The 17,357-nt window shown below is 42.0% G+C and overlaps 2 protein-coding genes across 2 annotated transcripts in view; one reads left to right on the top strand and one right to left on the bottom strand.

Annotated features, from left to right (window-relative positions):
* Window positions 1-17,357, bottom strand: part of Cd96 (CD96 molecule) — a 73,106-nt gene that overhangs the window by 35,362 nt on the left and 20,387 nt on the right. The window contains exons 4-5 of the mRNA XM_032899296.1: window positions 16,601-16,808; window positions 12,860-12,915 (exon numbers count right to left, since the gene is read on the bottom strand). Of these exons, the coding sequence (XP_032755187.1) occupies window positions 12,860-12,915; window positions 16,601-16,808 (264 nt within the window). The remainder of the gene's footprint in view (window positions 1-12,859; window positions 12,916-16,600; window positions 16,809-17,357) is intronic.
* Zbed2 (zinc finger BED-type containing 2) lies at window positions 4,942-5,842 on the top strand (the record flags this gene model as incomplete). Its single annotated transcript, XM_032899177.1, is given in 4 exon segments — window positions 4,942-5,001; window positions 5,003-5,106; window positions 5,108-5,198; window positions 5,660-5,842. Coding segments are annotated over 4 exon segments (438 nt in total), but the record flags the coding sequence as incomplete, so codon positions are not given.

The raw sequence follows: 17,357 nt of genomic DNA on the forward strand, positions 1-17,357 counted from the left end.
GGGCTATTGCCATTAGGGGTCTTCGCAGTTTTTTGGCTAGAATCCTAGGTCAATTTAGGAATGTAAGGCTATTCTAATGTTAGATGAGGTTTACGGTTTCTGAAAATCGGAACTGGTACTAAGTTAGTACTAAATGGAAATCAAAGTGTAGAAGGAAGGGACCACAGCAGGCACAGAACAGAGAGGAAATGTTGCAAGACCAAGAGGGAATTGAGCCATTATTTTTGTTTCTGAAATAGCATAAAATACAATCTGTAATAATGGTCGTATAAACAATTTTAAGGGAATATATGATTTTGGAGTTTAAAAGTCTTCATAATACTTCTTGCCTTTGGTCTCGATTCTCTAAGGCAGAGCATGCATGCTTTCCATTGATAGGTAACAAATAGCAAAAATCAAGGTATCATGTGGATAAAGGAATTAGGATTAATTAATGGTCTTTCAGCCCAACAGGTTCCTTGGTAAAACATTTTGGTTTGAAATAAACAACACATAGAAAGATGAGTAGCACAGTGGTTTGTAGGAAAATGCCCCCACCCCCAGTTATACATTCTAGTTGGTGGACTGTTTAGGAAGGATTAGGGGTGTGGCCTTGTTGGATGAGGTGTGTCACTGGGGCTAGACTTTGAGATTTCAAAAGCCCACAGCAGGCTCAGTCTTTTTCTTTCTGCTACTGCCTGTGGATAAAATTTAACCTCTCACCTACTGCTCATGTCTGATTGCCTTCTGCTATGGTCCCCACTGTGACGGTCACCGGCTCACCCTCTAAAACTGTAAACAAGCCCCCTGCTTTCTTTAATAAGTTTCCTTGGTCATGGTATCTCTTCACAGCGAAAGAAAAGTAATTAAGATAGGTAGCTATGTTACTAAAGCAGAGAAATAGACACAGAGTTAATTAGATCTCATTTTCAACACCTTTCAGTTTTGGAACATGCTGATTTTACTGCATGTGCGGTGAACATACCCAAGTATGTTTGTTAGTTCTCATGATTTTGTCTTATGATCTATAAAATTGTAATCCCACTTCTAATTATCTATTTTCTTATTACCAATGTGTGAATTTTGCATATGCCTGGTCCTGTTCTTTGTACCTAAATGTTTCCCACAATTGTTGAATCTGATAATAGTTAACTAGTAAAGAACAGTGAACTCTCTGTAATGCTGGCATGCCAATCTACCAACTAATTACTCTAAATAAGTCAAACCTTTAAAGCTGGAACACTAAACTCAAGGGCACCAGGAGACATCTTTCTGGTAGACACCTCTTCACATGCAGTTTCCTGCCTCTCAGTATATTGCAGTTAATTAGGAAAAAAAAAAAGACTTCCAAAGGTTTGACTTATATATCTTGGATAGCAGAAATATTGTAGCTCTCAGTATTTCTGATTTTTGAAAACATTTGCTTTTGATTTTCAGACAATTTCATAAATGTGACTGGGTTGCGGAACTGAGAAAATTATGGGCTGGGGACAAAGCTCCATGGTAGAGTGCTTACATGGAACACACGGCACTCTTGGTTTGATCTCCAGCATGTTTTGAAGTGCTACTTTTCTCCCTTTTCTTAAAACATCAAAATTAAAACTAGGTCCCCTAGATTATATACTTGTACTAAATAAGAAAAATTTAGTTTACTTAATTTATCAAGATACCAAAAATTCATTTTTATGTGCTGCTGGTCCACAGGGGAGTAGAGTGATTTAAGAAATAAAATGTTAACAACAAAGTGGTTACACATTGTGTTAAACCATGATTTTAGATTGGAGAGCAAGGTTTATATAGCATCACTTGGTGTATGTGAGGATCTGTTCACTGGGGGCAACTAGATCTTGGGGGCCAGCATTTAACATTTGAATGCACAGCTCCAGACCAGCCCCCCAACAAGACCTGGTTTAAATGAGTAAGAAGAGACATGCTAATTAAATCAGAAAGAAAAATGGAGTAACTATGTATAGTAGTGTACATGCACACAAAGATTATTTTCACAGACAGGACAGGTATGGACCTAGATAGTATGGCTATGCCTGTTAGGAAGTGGTGAGCAATGCATGCCTGCATAGGTAAGATGGGTTCTTTAGCCAAGAGGAAAAAAGTACAAATTGGAAATGTGGTCCTGGAATCTGGGACATTCTGGTAGATGACTGAATGTATGATTGCTCATTTTGTAGCTGGGCGTACAGTCCAAGGAATCTGGCCCCACCTCCTCTGTGTAGTATATAACCACATCTCTCTGATCTATTATGAGAAAACACCTCTAGGCAGCTTTTATTAATCATTCAAGGCATGTTTGTCTAAAAAGAGCACAAAATAGCACTGAGCCAAGATCTCCCCAATTTCTCGCCTCACCTTCAAGACTGATGATTCTAAGACCTACAGACCTAAGATCTACAGGAACATGATAGCCTCACAACTGTATGTAAAACTCATAGAATGCTAATATCCCCTAGGTTTTGTAGTCTCTGCTGGACAGATGAACTGTCGAAGAGATGCTTGGAGCACATCAGTTATTTCCTAAGCTCCCTTCTTCCTAGAGATAAAAAATAAAAGCATCAAACACACCATGTTAAGATGGCCTTTCACTGTGCAGCCCACCACCATCTTTTTGGCATTGTTGACTTGCCAAATAAATATTCTTCCTCATTCCATTATGACTGTCTTTTTTGAGAGGTGAGTGGACAGGCTAAGTAACAATTCATGCACAGATGAAATACTGAAATGATAAATGTCTTGTTTATCATCTATGAATATATCCTAATTACTATGAATGCATTGTGATGGCAGTTTTTTCCATTGTGATGGATTATTTTAAGAATAATTTTGAAAGCATTAAGGTTTTTTAAATGTACTTAGCTTACTGTTTTTAAAAAAAAAGATTTATTTATTTATTATATATAAGTACAATGTAGCTGTCTCCAGACACACCAGAAGAGGGCATCAGATCTCATTACAGATGGTTGTGAGCCACCATATAGTTGCTGGGAATTGAACTCAGGACCTCGGAAGAGCAGTCAGTGCTTTTAACTGCTGAGCCATCTCTCCAGCCCACAATAAAATTTTAAACTTAGAAACAGAGCCACTGATCATTGACCTAACTCTATTTTGTCTCTCTGTGTATTTCACCATCTAATTTTCTCCTTATGTCAGTGTCTCCTGCAGTTACCCTGGGTCCCAGGAGACAGAACCTATTAATGATCATCTTTTGGAGAAGGGGATGAGCATCAGTGAGCCTTGCAGGACAAAGAAGTCCCCAATGGGTATTGCTATCAATATGGTAGGGCACCCTGTGAGACGACTCGGCATTTCATGAGAACCAACTTATTCCTTTCATGTAACAACAGTGAGGTACATTGCGAGACCTCCTTGCAAGACCTGGAGCTGAGTAGTCACCAGCCACGGCACACTAGGACCATAGGGCTTCATTATTCACGCCTCACCTTCTGAACCATTCCAAACAATATACTACCTGTCGCTTGTATGTCAGGCAGGGGAGTCATGGCCTGAGGGGTCACCATGGGTACCACTGGTTTGAATCCCTCCTCCCTGACTGTTCCTGCTAGATAATGCCATCGGCTGCTATTCGGACACTACTGAATTGAACTGCTGAAAGTTCAATTGTTTGAAAGGGGATCCAGCTGCCACTGCTGACCAATGAACTGAACTGCCAATTTCCTGATAATGCAGATGGGTTTACTCCAAAGAACTGTTTTTTAACAGGTCCACTTCACCCATGTCCTTTCTTTTCCTCTACCTCTGCTGGGTAGTGGACTAGAAGGGAGGTTAAAGCATTTAATAACCATCATTAAGAACAGAATTTGGGGGTTTGGGGACTGTCGAGGGCTTCGAGCTGGATGAATGAATACATTTCTCATTCATTTATGAAATGGCCCAATAAGGAGAGAGACATCAGATGGGTTTTCAAGATGCAGTGTAATTTTCTATTTATTTATCTGAATTTGAAATGGGTCAAATAAGGAAAACACCTGTTGTGAAGGTGCTTAGGGAAAGTTTGGGTGCCTGTTGGCTTTGCAGGCCATTGTGTCAGGAAAGGAGAGATATGGGAGGCTGGGGCAGGACAACCAGGCAAGCCTAGTCTGAGGACTTGCCCATTCCCTTCTCCTCCTAGCCTGCCAGATGCTCCTGTTGAAAACAGCTAAGCTTGCTGTTGAGAACCTTAACCACAGAGAGCCCTCTGAGGGCCAACTATGCTGGGAAATATTTTACTTATATCTCAAGAGGCCTTTTGGTTTCTAGTCTCCACACTGTAGCAACTCTTAAAAAGCAAGAGTCTCCTCCCGTCAGCATGGCTGTGTGCCTTTTCACCTGTGAGGGCCTACCTGTGAGCACCCTGAACACTGTCAGCACGGAGCCTCTTCCTCCAGCCCTAAAATACAGTCATCTGGCAAGAGGCACAGGAGCAGGAGGCAGCTAAGAGGGGAAATCAAGGGAAAGCCTGATGTTTGAGTATTTAAACGCGCTTGTCATAATGGGTGTCTAAGAACACTGAATTCACTCAAGAGAGTTGTACTTGTTGCTTGTGGGGCAGGGAATGTCTTTGTTACTAGAAATCTGTTTGTTGAGGGGAGACCAGCTTGTATGGGGGGTGGGTGGAAATAATGAGTAAGTTGGCTATTTTGCTAGAATGCGACTCATTCTAGTATTCCAGTAAAGCAGAAAATTGAAAACTTCACATAGGCAGGTGTAGCCAGCTTTAGACCATTATTGTGAATTTCCAGTCCCTCCAACCATCCATCAACCTCATTGTTCCACTGAAACATTTTGCATACAACTAGGCACACTCTAGTGACAGCTGTGGAACAGGAGACATGGGGAGGCCAGGAGAGGATGAGGAAAAGACTAGAACCAGGATTCTGCCAAATGGAGCTTGAGAGATGAAGTCAGTAAAGTGGGTGACCCCGTATTCCAACTTGACCACTGCTGTCACTTGGGCCCCATCCCAAATATGCTATCTGTCACTTATGTGTCAGGCAGGTGAGTCATGGTCTGAGGGGTCACCATGGGTACCACTGCCCTGTCAAAGCATCTGAGGAGCACTGGCCGAGAGGAGTTGGATTAAGGTGGCTACATTCCCATGGGGCAGCACCATGATCCTGCCTCTGGCTCCTACAAATATGAAGGTTGACTGGAGCAAGCTCCTGGAGCAGGTGGATGCCCTCATTTTATGGGCCAGCCAGAGGGAAAAGGTGTTGTAAAATTATAAAAAATGCTGTCTTTTACCCTGCTTAGATCCGGCACTGCAGTGCCCCAAGATATCTGCTGGATATCTTGGTAGAAACACATCCCAACGCCATGGCGGCCCAGTGTGTCTAGCCGCTGCACACTCTCTTATTTAAACCGCCACATGAAAGAACACACAACACAATAAACTCTGATCCAATTGATGAGATAAATTGCCCACCTAAATATACAAAGCCCTGTACACATCCATCCCTTAAGAACATTCATAACAACCTATAAAAATTCATCGTGAAATTCTAACCTTAGACTCCATATTATTTCAGCGGCTACTCTGCCACTCTTCTGTCTCCAGACCTTTCCATTCCAGTCTCCTCCCCTTCCCTCAAACTTTTCTCCAGCCCATCCTTCCTTCTCACCCAATGACAGACCTTGTTCTATCCTCACCTGTATGACGTCCTACAAAAAGGAAGTGCTAAGGATGGAGAGGACCATAGAATGGTGGGAGAGGAGTGGGAGAGGAAAGGAACAAGCATTGGAGGAAGAGGGAATGGCCATCCTGACGATGAAGTAGGGGAGAGCTGTGAAGGAGCTATGCCTGCAGCCAGAAAAGGGCCTGCCTGCAGCAACACATCCCATCCATTCTGTCTAAACTCTGCTTGTTCTGAAAACACTGGGTTTCACCATATTGGTTCTTGCTCAACTATGAAGCAAAATACTGTATGGGATGCTTTGAAGAAATGAGCAATCACTTGAGGTAATCTTTGCAGGTATGGGCAGACCAAACACCTATCTACAGGTTTCCCAGGGTTTGCTCACCTATGGATAGGACTTCAAAAGTCACTAATGAGACACGCAGGTTACTTTGTTGTGGGTGTCGAAGTTGTTTCAGGTCAGAATGCGTTGGTCAGCATTTTTGGCCCCTGGTTTCAGTGGAGTGGAAAATGGGAATGGAATGTGCATACCTGAGATTCTCACCCCCAGAGAAGCAGAGACTCTGCTGCAGGATAGAGCATTTGCTTCCATTCTGCTGGTCACCCAAGACAGAGGACAGGGGTTATTCCATGTGACACAATGATGGGAGGACTCAGCCTTCCACCTGAGTTCTCTGGACCTTGCATTGATCTCCTTCTCCTCTGGCCTTAAGACTTTGTTTTGTTCCCACATCAAAGGTATTTCAGCTGTATTACCTTTCTGCATCTTTTTGAGATTTTCAGCAATCCAACTAAAACTAATTAATGTATAATTAGGGCAGAGAAAATAAGAATACTTCTTAGTTCTCTGGGCTTAAATGTTAGGAGTAAAAAAATTGTATGTTGGCCATATGGGTCAGAAATTCAAAGGCACCTGCTGGACAAGCCTGGTGACCTGAGTACTGTCATTAGAACTCACTGTGGAAGGGGTGATTAACTCCTGAATGTTATCCTGTGATTTCCACATGTGCACCATGGCACAAGTGTGCCTGTACTCACACATACATAACACACACACACACACGCACGCACGCACGCACACATAAATAGTAATTAAAATAAAAATTAAAGAATGAAAATATTATAACTTTCTCACAAATATATAAAATTTTAATCTAATACCACATTAAGGCATGCTTTAGTTAGGTTTTATTATTGTAAAGAGACACATGACTGAGGGCAGTCTTATAAAGGACAGCATTTAAATGGGGCTGGCTTACATGTTCAGAGGTTTAGTCTGTTATCACCAAGGACTGAGGCATGGCAGCATGTAGGCAAGCATGGTACTGGAGGAGCTGAGAATTCAAAGTCTTGACCCAGGGCCAGACAGAAGACTGTCAAAGCTCACCCCCACAGTGATACACTCCATTGAAAAGGTCACAAACTTCCTAGTAGCATCATTCCCTGTGGGCATTCAAACCCATAAGTCTGTGGGGGACAAACCTATTTCAAATCACCACAAGGTATAAGAGAGGAAGAGTTAGTGAGTGTTATGTGAAACCCAGGAAAATAAAGGAAGGCAGTCTAAGGAGAAGCGAAGGAGAGGTAATTATAAAGAAAATGTGCTAAACAGAAGTCTGAAGAGAGGGAAGGGAAGTGATGCTTTAAGACAGTTTCATTATGAATAAAGAAAAGAGACTATGATCACTAGGGAGACTGAACAAAAGAGGACATTTTTAGGTCCCCAAGGCACAATTTTAATGCATTGACTTTGTTTCACGCCCAGAGACCAGACATTTATTTGAGAAGTAGGTTTTCGATTTTCCTTGTACCTCTAAAATATTAGTTTCATGGCAAGCCATTGTTCTCTGATATTTTATTAAAAGACTCATCTTCAAATGCTCAGAGATGCTTTGAAAAAAAAGAGAGAAATGAAAAAGACTCTAATAGTCCACATGGAGTGAAAATTTCCTGCGTTGTTGAGGCTATGTCTAAAATATTAACTTAGGAAAAGAATAAAGCCATTCCAGATGGGACTGTGGCCTCTGTGCTGGGACTGCCGGTTATGAGATGTGAGTGAGCTGACTCCTCTCAGTATTCTCCCTCCTTTGGATGAGTTGATAAATCCTCATTTTCACCTTGATAGGATTTAGAATCTCACTGGAAACACACCCTGGCTGTATCTTAGAAGGGTGATTCCAAAGAGGTTTAACTGAAGAGATAAGACATGTCCTGAATGTGGATGACAACATCTGGACTAAGGTCCACACTGGACAAAAAGGAAAAGGAGCTGAGCTAACGTCTGTAACCCCAGCACTCTGGAGGTAGAAGCAGAAGGATGTATCGCTTAAGGTCACCGGTGATTGGTGACATAGTGGGGTTGAGGTCACCTTGGGCTGTTTGAGACACAAAAGAGAGAGGGAGAGGGGTAAATTGAACAACAACATTCATCTTTCTCACTGTGGACACAGGGTGATCAGCAACTTTACACTCCCCTCCTGCCACCGTGGTTTTCTGAGAAAATGACTGTATCCCCCTGTTAAGTGGCAGCACATCCTCCTTTAAGTTGTTTCTGCCAGATATTTTGTTATAGTAATGAGAAGAGTAGCTAATATTGGCAGAGAGCTAAGGATGGACAAGAGGAGGGGAAGACAGTGTCTCCTAATCCCATTGACAATAGATGCTCTAGTATCAGCCTTCTGGAAACTGATGGAGGTATTGGTTTAAAACAGAACTGTAGTAAAATTACAGTTTTGCTAACATGCCATGCAGCTTGTATTTTAGAGGTGAAATTACAGTTGAAGTAGCAACAAAAAATAGGGTTGGGGGTCTCTACAACATGAGGAACAGTGTTAAAGGGTCACAGCTTTAGGAAGGTTGAGAACCACTGCTTTAGAAAGTCTCATGTCATCAGGTCCTTTCCTGTATGACTGACTCTTACTGACTTGTTAGGCAGTGGTGATAGTGAGACTGATTTTTCCTGTAGCTGTCTGTGGAACAAACAGAAGTCTGGACACCAGGCCTGTGGAAACTCAGGCTACATTGCAGCCCTACAATACAATTTGGTTTTCCTTTGAAGAATTGAATTTTTCCTGCCCACATGGTTTCCCAAGGTTAAGGCCGCTTTCAGGGCCATGTCTATCTGTTTGGGCTAAAGCTTAAGGTATTTGGCAGTGCACATGATGATGACTATTGGAAGTCACGTGCTCAGACACTTGGAGCCAGAGCCATTTTGTGTCACAAAAAGAGGTTGTCAAACCCAATCTCTTAAAAACAAATAAATGAACAAATCACATGCATGAGACTTAACGTTGAGGAACATATAAGGGTACAAGCTTTGCAACACTCGAACTAAATAAACACAAGTAACTGAATTCTACAAAAAGCCATCCAAGTTCTGCTAATGTCAGACTCTAACTGCCGTATTCATTTTATTTTTTTTTGTTATGGTCTGCTTTCCATGGGTTTCATGAATGCATATTCTCTTCCTCTCTAGATACCATAACCTTAACTTGTGTTTATTTCCTATGGTTGTGTTTATCATTTGCTTTACACATCAGTTTTCTAGATTTTTTTTATTAAAATAATAAAAGAATGTAATGATAAGGACATTGCCCATAGGGGTCACCAGGTTAAAGCAAAAAGCACAAGTCTGAAGGAGACACTGTGGCTTTTGAAAGTTCAAATTGCTCAATAAATTCTGGGGATTCTCTTGCCTTGGTGCATTAGCAGCTGTGAAGTGTGGGACTGTTTGGCCTCGCATCTTTTAGTTTAATGAAAAAAATATGCTACATGGAGGGACCTTAAAATTTAGGGTAAATCTACCTCTGTCAGCTGAAGGAGTGAATCTGGATGCTGTGTGACAACCTTATGAAGTCATGTCCACAAGAGCACAGAAGATAATATGCACAGTTAGACTATTCTCTATCGCTAGTATATCTGAGTCTAAAAGGCATCATTGTTAGAGTAATGCTGGGTCTTGTCTGTTTTACAGAAAAGATACACTAGTCACAAACGTTGCAGATTTAACTAATAACTGTAAATGTGGATTTTTATTTCCTCAGATAAAGGCATGAGATGAGAGCTATATCTAAGTTATGTGAATACATGGCTTGGCCTAAGCCCAGAGCATTTCTCTGTTCTAACTATCCCTAGACTAAGTCCTGGAAACCTTAATACAATCTAATCTTCCAAGCTGACTGATTCAATCCAACTTCTCTTGGCTGCTCACTGAATTGCTCTGCTTGGTCTCATACTAACTTTGGTAATATGTTCTAATTTTTGGCCTTTTCTCATTCTCTGGTATGTTCTGTCTTCACTCATGTCCAGCTTGTTCTCTTTTCAATCACTTTCTTTAAAAATGTTCTGGTAAAAACACACACACACACACACACACACACACACACACACACACACACACACACCCCTACTTACCTGCCTTTCTCTCCCTCCTTTGCTCTTTAGTAACTTATTCCTGTGCTGTTCTTATGAGAGTTGGGCATATCCTATCTCTGACTCATTCTGTCAAATATTTTTGTAATTCATCACTTTGTCTGCCCCTCAATTAGACATCACTTTTAAACAAGGCTGCTTCCTTCTACAAACTAACAACCTTCATTAGGGATTAAAGGTGTGTACTAAGGGTGTGTCTATCTTACAGTCAGAGCACATAGACTTAGAAGGTCTTTAGATGTGCTTCCTTGCCAGAGCAGCCATATTGCTGGATTAAAATTCCTCTACAAATAGTAATGTATCACATCTCATAACATATCGCGTTCCGAGCAAAATCTTACACCGAGGGCTCCTAAGCTTGGACCTTAAGTAATATATGGATTCTAACTTAATTCCTTTCTAGGAAATGAGAGGATAGAATTATCACCAACCCTTGTGGCTGCCAGGTGACAGGTGCTTTCCAAACCATTTGATCATTCCATCACCCTTATGAGGTTGAAGTCACCCAGTGCCCTCTTTTATGGATGAGGAAGATAAGGAAGTAAGGTTCTAGTTTCTCAGGTTATTAGACAGGGAGATGTCAAACCCAGTTCCAGTGGATTCTACCATGTGTCCTAGTTTTGCTTTTCTTTGCCTTATTTTGTGTCCTAGAATTGATCACAGAACAGATGTAGAAAGGCGCAAGTCGAGGAAGCGATGGGTGAATCAGGGTGAGACTCACAAGTGATTAGGGAAAATATACCCAAGCTATCTACTATGTGCCATGGACTTGGGAACTGTATATAGCTTTAATTCTCCTAACAATCTTATCAAATATTTATTGTCCCAACATTTTGGAGGCTCACAGTGGTTAACTATTTCCTGTAGTTGGATGGTACTTTAATATACCATCCATCAGATCCAGGCACCACGTCTTCTCATTGTCCCACCCTCCCTGGATGTATGCTTAAACGCACATTCCAGCTCAGCCTCCTTCTAGTAACTCAGCCAAACATTCAGGGTTTCCAGGCTTCAATTTCCCATCTATAAAATAACAGATGCTCTATTTTGGAGCCTGGATGAAAGCAAAACAAGAGCATATTAAATGCTTGGAATAGTTAGCGAGCTATTAAAGATGCAACACCAAAACTATATTAGAGTAAGGGGTTAGTAATGTTTGGCAAGATTTTCAAGCGTCTCCAGACATGCCATGGTTACGTGGAGTTGGAGAGGAGATGAATATTCACTGATTTCTCAGGGAATAATGCCTGCCCCTTTGCTTCCTTAGCTGACTTGCATGGGTACTGAAGAGGAAATTTTACAGCCGTGGGATGCAAGGCAAAGCACTCCTTTTTAAATTTTCAACTGGGATTCTTGGATCTGGTTTTATTGTTTCATATCTGCTCTGACATCATCTTACTCAGAATCACTGGCTCCAAGAATCTGCAGGAGGTTCTAAGAAGAAGTGAAAACATCTAGGGAAAGCTCTGTTGTTGGGTTATTTGTTTTATTTAAGACACTAAAAAGAATGAAGTTTATTGATAAACTTAGAACTTAATTGGAACAGAACATAAATAATTAAATCTGTCTTTATTATGTTAAAAATTATACTACCAATTATTAGACCCAGCTACTTGGATAATACATGTTTAAGGTCATTCGAAATCACCAAACAGAATTTGAGTCATGGTTTATGTACAGCTATAAAATTAAATGACTGATATCCAAGAAGATCAAAAATCATAATATTCTTGGGGTGAAAAGCAGCAAAAGTATAATCTGTCCATACCATGAAACAGAAAATACATGAGAAATTTTATTTTACGTTGGGTTTGGAAAAGCGTAGGGGAAGGAAGTCACAAGATAGCAAATGAAATCAGGTAAGTGTTGTGGGTCACAGTGGCACAAGCCTTTAATCCCAGCACTGGGGACAGAGGCAGCTTGAGGTTAGCCTGATTTACAAAGCAAGTTCCAGGATAGCAAAGCTACAGAAAGAAAGTGTGTATTAAAAAACCAAACAACCAAACCAAACAAAGCAAAACAACAACAACAACCACCACCACCACCACCACCCAGGAGTAGCCATGGTAACAGCAGCAATATGTATTGACCATTTTGCCTCAAGCCACACACTCCTTTAAGAATTACTCAGACATTGATTTCATGAATGAAACCACAACAAGCAGATATTATTATTGAGTCTGTCATATAAATGGAGAATTGACTACAGAGAAATGAAGTGATTTGTCCTGGGTCACACCCAGCTGGGAAGAGTGTTCAGATCCAATGACTGAAGGCTACTCGGAAGGGGCGAACTCATCCTGTTTTGCTTTCCCTTTTCTCCCACCCTTCCACTTATTGCCAGGGAAATAGGCAGCTTTGGGAGGAGGACAAGAGGGCCCCATTCCTCTTCTCAAAGCATTGGGAAGGAGAACTCGGGAGAACAACAAATTAAATGTCAGCTGAGCAAAACTCTTTCTCCTACCAGGACTTTACCAGGATTCGCACTGCTTTTTGTCCCACTTTCCCTCAGTTTTTAATCTCAGAGACATTTAAACAATTGAACCCCCTCCCTCCCCCCAGCCCTCAAACACACACACCAGAGAAGTAAGGCCTAAGGCAATAGCCACACCTTCTGAGAGCAGTTAGTCAAAGCAAGGATTTCTACACAGCTTCCCAATCACCCCAGCTTGTCTTCCTTAACTGCAGCAGTTGGCTAAGGGCCAAGGAATAAGGTCTTTTGAGGGAATGTTCCTGGCAACCATGCAATCTGACACAGCTTGGCATGTAATAGTATGAATATTCAAAGGATTCAAATGACTCACCTCTCCTAAGACATCCACGGTGGTGTTTTCCACAGTCATGAGGATTTCTGGCTTAGCTTAAAAGCAAACAAAGCACAGTTAGTGTCATTAAAATGTATACAGTGTGTGTGTGTGTGTGTGTGTGTGTGTGTGTGTGTGTGTGTGTGTGTGTGTGCATGCCAAAGAAATCAGAGAAACACTTCATAGTTGTTTGGCTTTCTTGGCACTAACAAATATCAGGAAATGGTTTTGTTGCCATGCTAAAAATCGCAAGTTCCTCAAAGTCTTCATTTCTAGCGCTTTGCACCTGGACACTGGAGACTGAAGCACCTTCAAGCCTGTTCCTGTTAGAGAAGCCGACCAAGCCTTCTATGAACCAGTTGAAAGACTGTTGCAATTCTCTCTCTCAAGTGGTTTGTGCGTCTGCTTAGCATTGATTTCTAGTTGCAGAAAGCTGCTGCTGGGTCTATTTATGACCCCCTGCCTCAGGATTCACTGAGAATATGAGGGAAGAAGGAGATAAATAACAGATGGGAAGTCAGTGGGAAAATATCCTGACTTCATTGCCCTGTGAGACATTAGATTATTTTAATAGGATTAATTTAATGCATGTGAGCACTCATGTGCTTGTCTGTCTGTCTGTCTGTCTCTCTCTCTCTGTGTGTGTGTGTGTGTGTGTGTGTGTGTGTGTGTGTGTGTGTGTGTGTGTGTGCAAGCTGTCTCATGAGGGCTATGATGATCAGAGGACCACTTTTGGGAGTTTGAATCCCTTTTCACCTTACATTCTGCGGATCAAACTCAGGTCACTGGGTTTACGTGTGTAAGGGCTTTTTGCCCACTGAACCATCTCACCAGCCCCTGATGTGTGTTGTGTGCTGTAGTTGAGTGCTGTCTGCAAGACTGATCTGTGAGCTTGAAGAAGTAACTGGTTTGATCATGCATATTCATTATCCCCCTTCCCCTCCTGGGCTTAGGTTCCTCCCCTGTGCAGTCTTTCTAGGATGACCTCTCTAATCATTATTAGTAATGTTTTTAGACTCCACATATAATTTAACTGCAGATACTTCTTTTGCACTATATTCTGATCATACTTTCCCTCCCTCGACCCCTCCCAAATTCTACCCACCTGCCCTACCGCCTTTTGTCTCTTCCTTTAGAAAACAATCAGATGAACAAAACAAATATCCAGAATTAAAAAAAAAATAACACATACACAGCCAAAAAGCACAAAATTAAAAGCTGTAATATACAAACAAAACACCAGTAAGACACCCCCCAAAAAATGCCCAAACAAACTAATATGAGACTAGAAGTCTTCAAAGATATCATTTAGTTTGTTTTGTGTTGTCCATCTACACATCTGGGCTTGGGGTCCTTCTCTTAAGGGTGGTAATATAACCAGTGAGACTCTACTGGGCAAAACTAAATTTTCCTTTGCAAACAGATGCCATTTGCCGATATCTTCTAGGGAATTATCTAGGCATGGGAGCCCCTGTCTACTCCTCCACCTCAGAACATGGGATCCCATCACAAATAAATTAAATTAACTCGATGTCTTCTTTATGGGGGGAGGGGTGTCCAAACCAAGACACAACCCTGAATTTGATGGATGAAAGGATGGCTCTGAGTCTCTAGAAGAGACAAACGTAAATGAAATTAAGGCCCTGAAAGAAACTGAAAGTCACAGGGCTAGTGATGAGCTCCGAACAGTCAAATTTCCAGGCTTTGAGTAGGGCGGAGCAAGCAAAGCCTCAGTAGCAAGTTGGTGGTGGATGCAAAGGGACTGGTAGCCTCTGGTTTGCGCTCTGCAGAGAGGACAGATGAGGCAGAGATAGATGGCTTGGGAAGAATCAAGTGGTACAGTGCTTGATGGATGGATCGGTGATACACTCGTTACTTAAAAGTTTTCAAATTTGGTTTTGGCTTATTTGATGCAGGAAAACACTACTGAATGAAAATCAGGTTTTATTTACTTTTTATCATCCACTGATTGACAGTTTCACTCTGTAGCAAGAGCTCAAACTTACAGTCCTCCTGAGTTCCCCATACCTACAGCCTAAATAAATATACCTATGAGAGGTACAGCAAAATCTTACCCAAACCTACTTTGCAGCTTATAGCATGCCTTATAAACTCGACATATTTAATAAAGAATTCCATTAGGCAGTTAAAACTTAGTTGCAAAATTAGCAGAGTTCTATATTTCTAAGCACCCTCCGAAAGAGTTTAAAGAAGAAGTGCAGAAGAAGTTCAGACAGAGAAATGTAGAAGCAGAGGGTGTTCTAAATGTGGGAAGTAAGAATATGCATCTCCCGGACCAATACCGAGAAGTCTGAGGACGGTAAAGACATACAGTCATGGTTTATATGTTTACAAGGCAATCAGAGTATGCTGTAGCACAACGATCTCGCCTGACTTAAAATGCATATTTCTTCCCACGTCCTGGATGTCTGCCCTTACTGGCTTGGCAATCGTAAGGCCAGATGAGTCGGTTTTGTGTTTGTGCTAAGATTGTCACACCCTGGAAGTGAACCAGCAGTGTTATTGATCCAACAACAGCAAGGAGCAGCCTGCTCGCAAGTCTTCATGGGAAACTGATGGTGATAGATGATGAGGATCTAGTCCACCCCCGAGGAGACACGGGAGAGAAGGGTGGTGTAGAAGAAAAGAAAGGGGAAAAAGGAAGAAAAGGGGGAATGTGGGTGTTGGGGAAGACAACAAGGCACAGGAGAAAAGCTCTATGCACGAAACTCCTCACGAAACACATCTTGCCCAGCTGTTTCTGTCTTTATAAATGACTTTGTTTTCTTCCACTGACCACGTTTTCTGACCACTAATGCAATGAAGCAATGCAATGAACAAATAACAGAAAAGAATGTTTTTATATTTTATTTTACTTTGCCTGCTCTGTCATTTAGAAAATTGAGGAGAAATCTAGCAGCCTGCACCCTTATCTTGTATAAAGTTTGTTTTCCCTTAGTTTACCTCATTAAAAAAGAAAACAATTGGTTCACATGGCTGCTTTTCCTTTGCCCTCCTTTAGAACGACTTTAAAAACTACAGGTCAAGGTCACAAAAATGAAAAACAAGCCAAAGCCTGAGGTTTCTGCTCAGCAATATTTTCTTGCACCAGGGAACAAAATACAATGCTTATTTTTTTTCTCTTCAGATTGCCCCTTGCAGTGTCCCTACCTTCTGAATGAGGTCTTGGTGGATTTCCCAGGTCAGTGGCACTAGGATCAGGCCAGAGAGCCTGCAGGCTCCACTCTCAGAAGCCCCTGGTGGCCTCTCATTGCAGTGGGCCCTGGCAGGGTTGCGGTGGGGCCTCCTGCAGTTTCTCTGGCTGTATTTACCAGCTTCTTTTTCTCATCATGGCCTTATTACACTTTGCACCAGAAAATAACTCACACAATTAGACAGCCCAGCAATTAGACTTTGGCAGTTATAATTAAAGAGATTTCCAGTACCCTTGGGAAACATTATGCCTGCAAACAAGATAGAGGCCACCAGGGAAGCTGACCTATATGTGGCTTTCTGGTGGCTTCATTCTATTAGCTGAATAATTATTCTTTAGCCTTCCACCTTTGTCCCCACCCCCAACGAGAATGATAGGATCAAGGCAAACAGAACTGCAGGAGTTACCCTATGTGGCTGCTGTCTAAGATAGGGCCAGGGTAGGGCTAGGGGTTCCTCTCATGGGAAGAGCATGGCCAGAGGCATTGGCACTGGGGTGGCAAAGAGATCACAGGGCAAGCTCCTTACCAAAAACCTTGACTGTGGTGGATGTCTTCCAGACTTTGAGAGGACTGATTCTCAGAAAGCAAGAGAATGTCCTGCCATCATCTTGGATTTGGACTGGGGAGAGGCGGAGTCCATAGTCTGCACCCAGCCCAACTCTGCCTTTAAATGATGTGGAATTGCTGACATGGTGATCGTAGGTGAAGAGAACTTCTTCCACTCCATCTTTCTCCTAGGGAGAGAGACAATACTCAGTTACAGAACACAGAATGCATCAACATGCCTCAACTGACTGCTTCGTTAACACTACTTATTTGTTTTAAATTATGTGCCTGTGTGTCTGTGTGCAGGTGCTCGTGACAGCAGATGCTTATGGGAGCCCAAAGAAGGCATGGAATTCACTGGAACTTGAGCTGGTATGATATACCCAATGTGGATATTGGGAACTGAACTCAGTTCTTTTGGAAGAGCAACCAGGACTTTAAGCAAGTGTTAAAATGGGGAGAGATTGAGTTTGCTACTAGAGAACGCAATGCTACTCTCACACTTGAATAACACAATAGAAATGTGTTCTAAACGGGCCTTGCCTTCAGGGTAGGAGAGAGTGCTAATAGCACACTCCAATGCTCACTGTTCAGATGCACTGGCGATCCACTCCCCCTCCGTCAGGTGGGGCGGGGGGTGGTGGTGCAGGTGGACAACTGGGAGGAGAGGAGGGAGAGGAAATTATAGTTGGGTTGTAAGGTATGAGAGAAGAATAATTTAAAAATGAAAAAGAAAA

This window comes from Rattus rattus, chromosome 4 (assembly GCF_011064425.1).
Source record: "Rattus rattus isolate New Zealand chromosome 4, Rrattus_CSIRO_v1, whole genome shotgun sequence".
NCBI classification, from domain to species: Eukaryota; Metazoa; Chordata; class Mammalia; order Rodentia; family Muridae; genus Rattus; species Rattus rattus.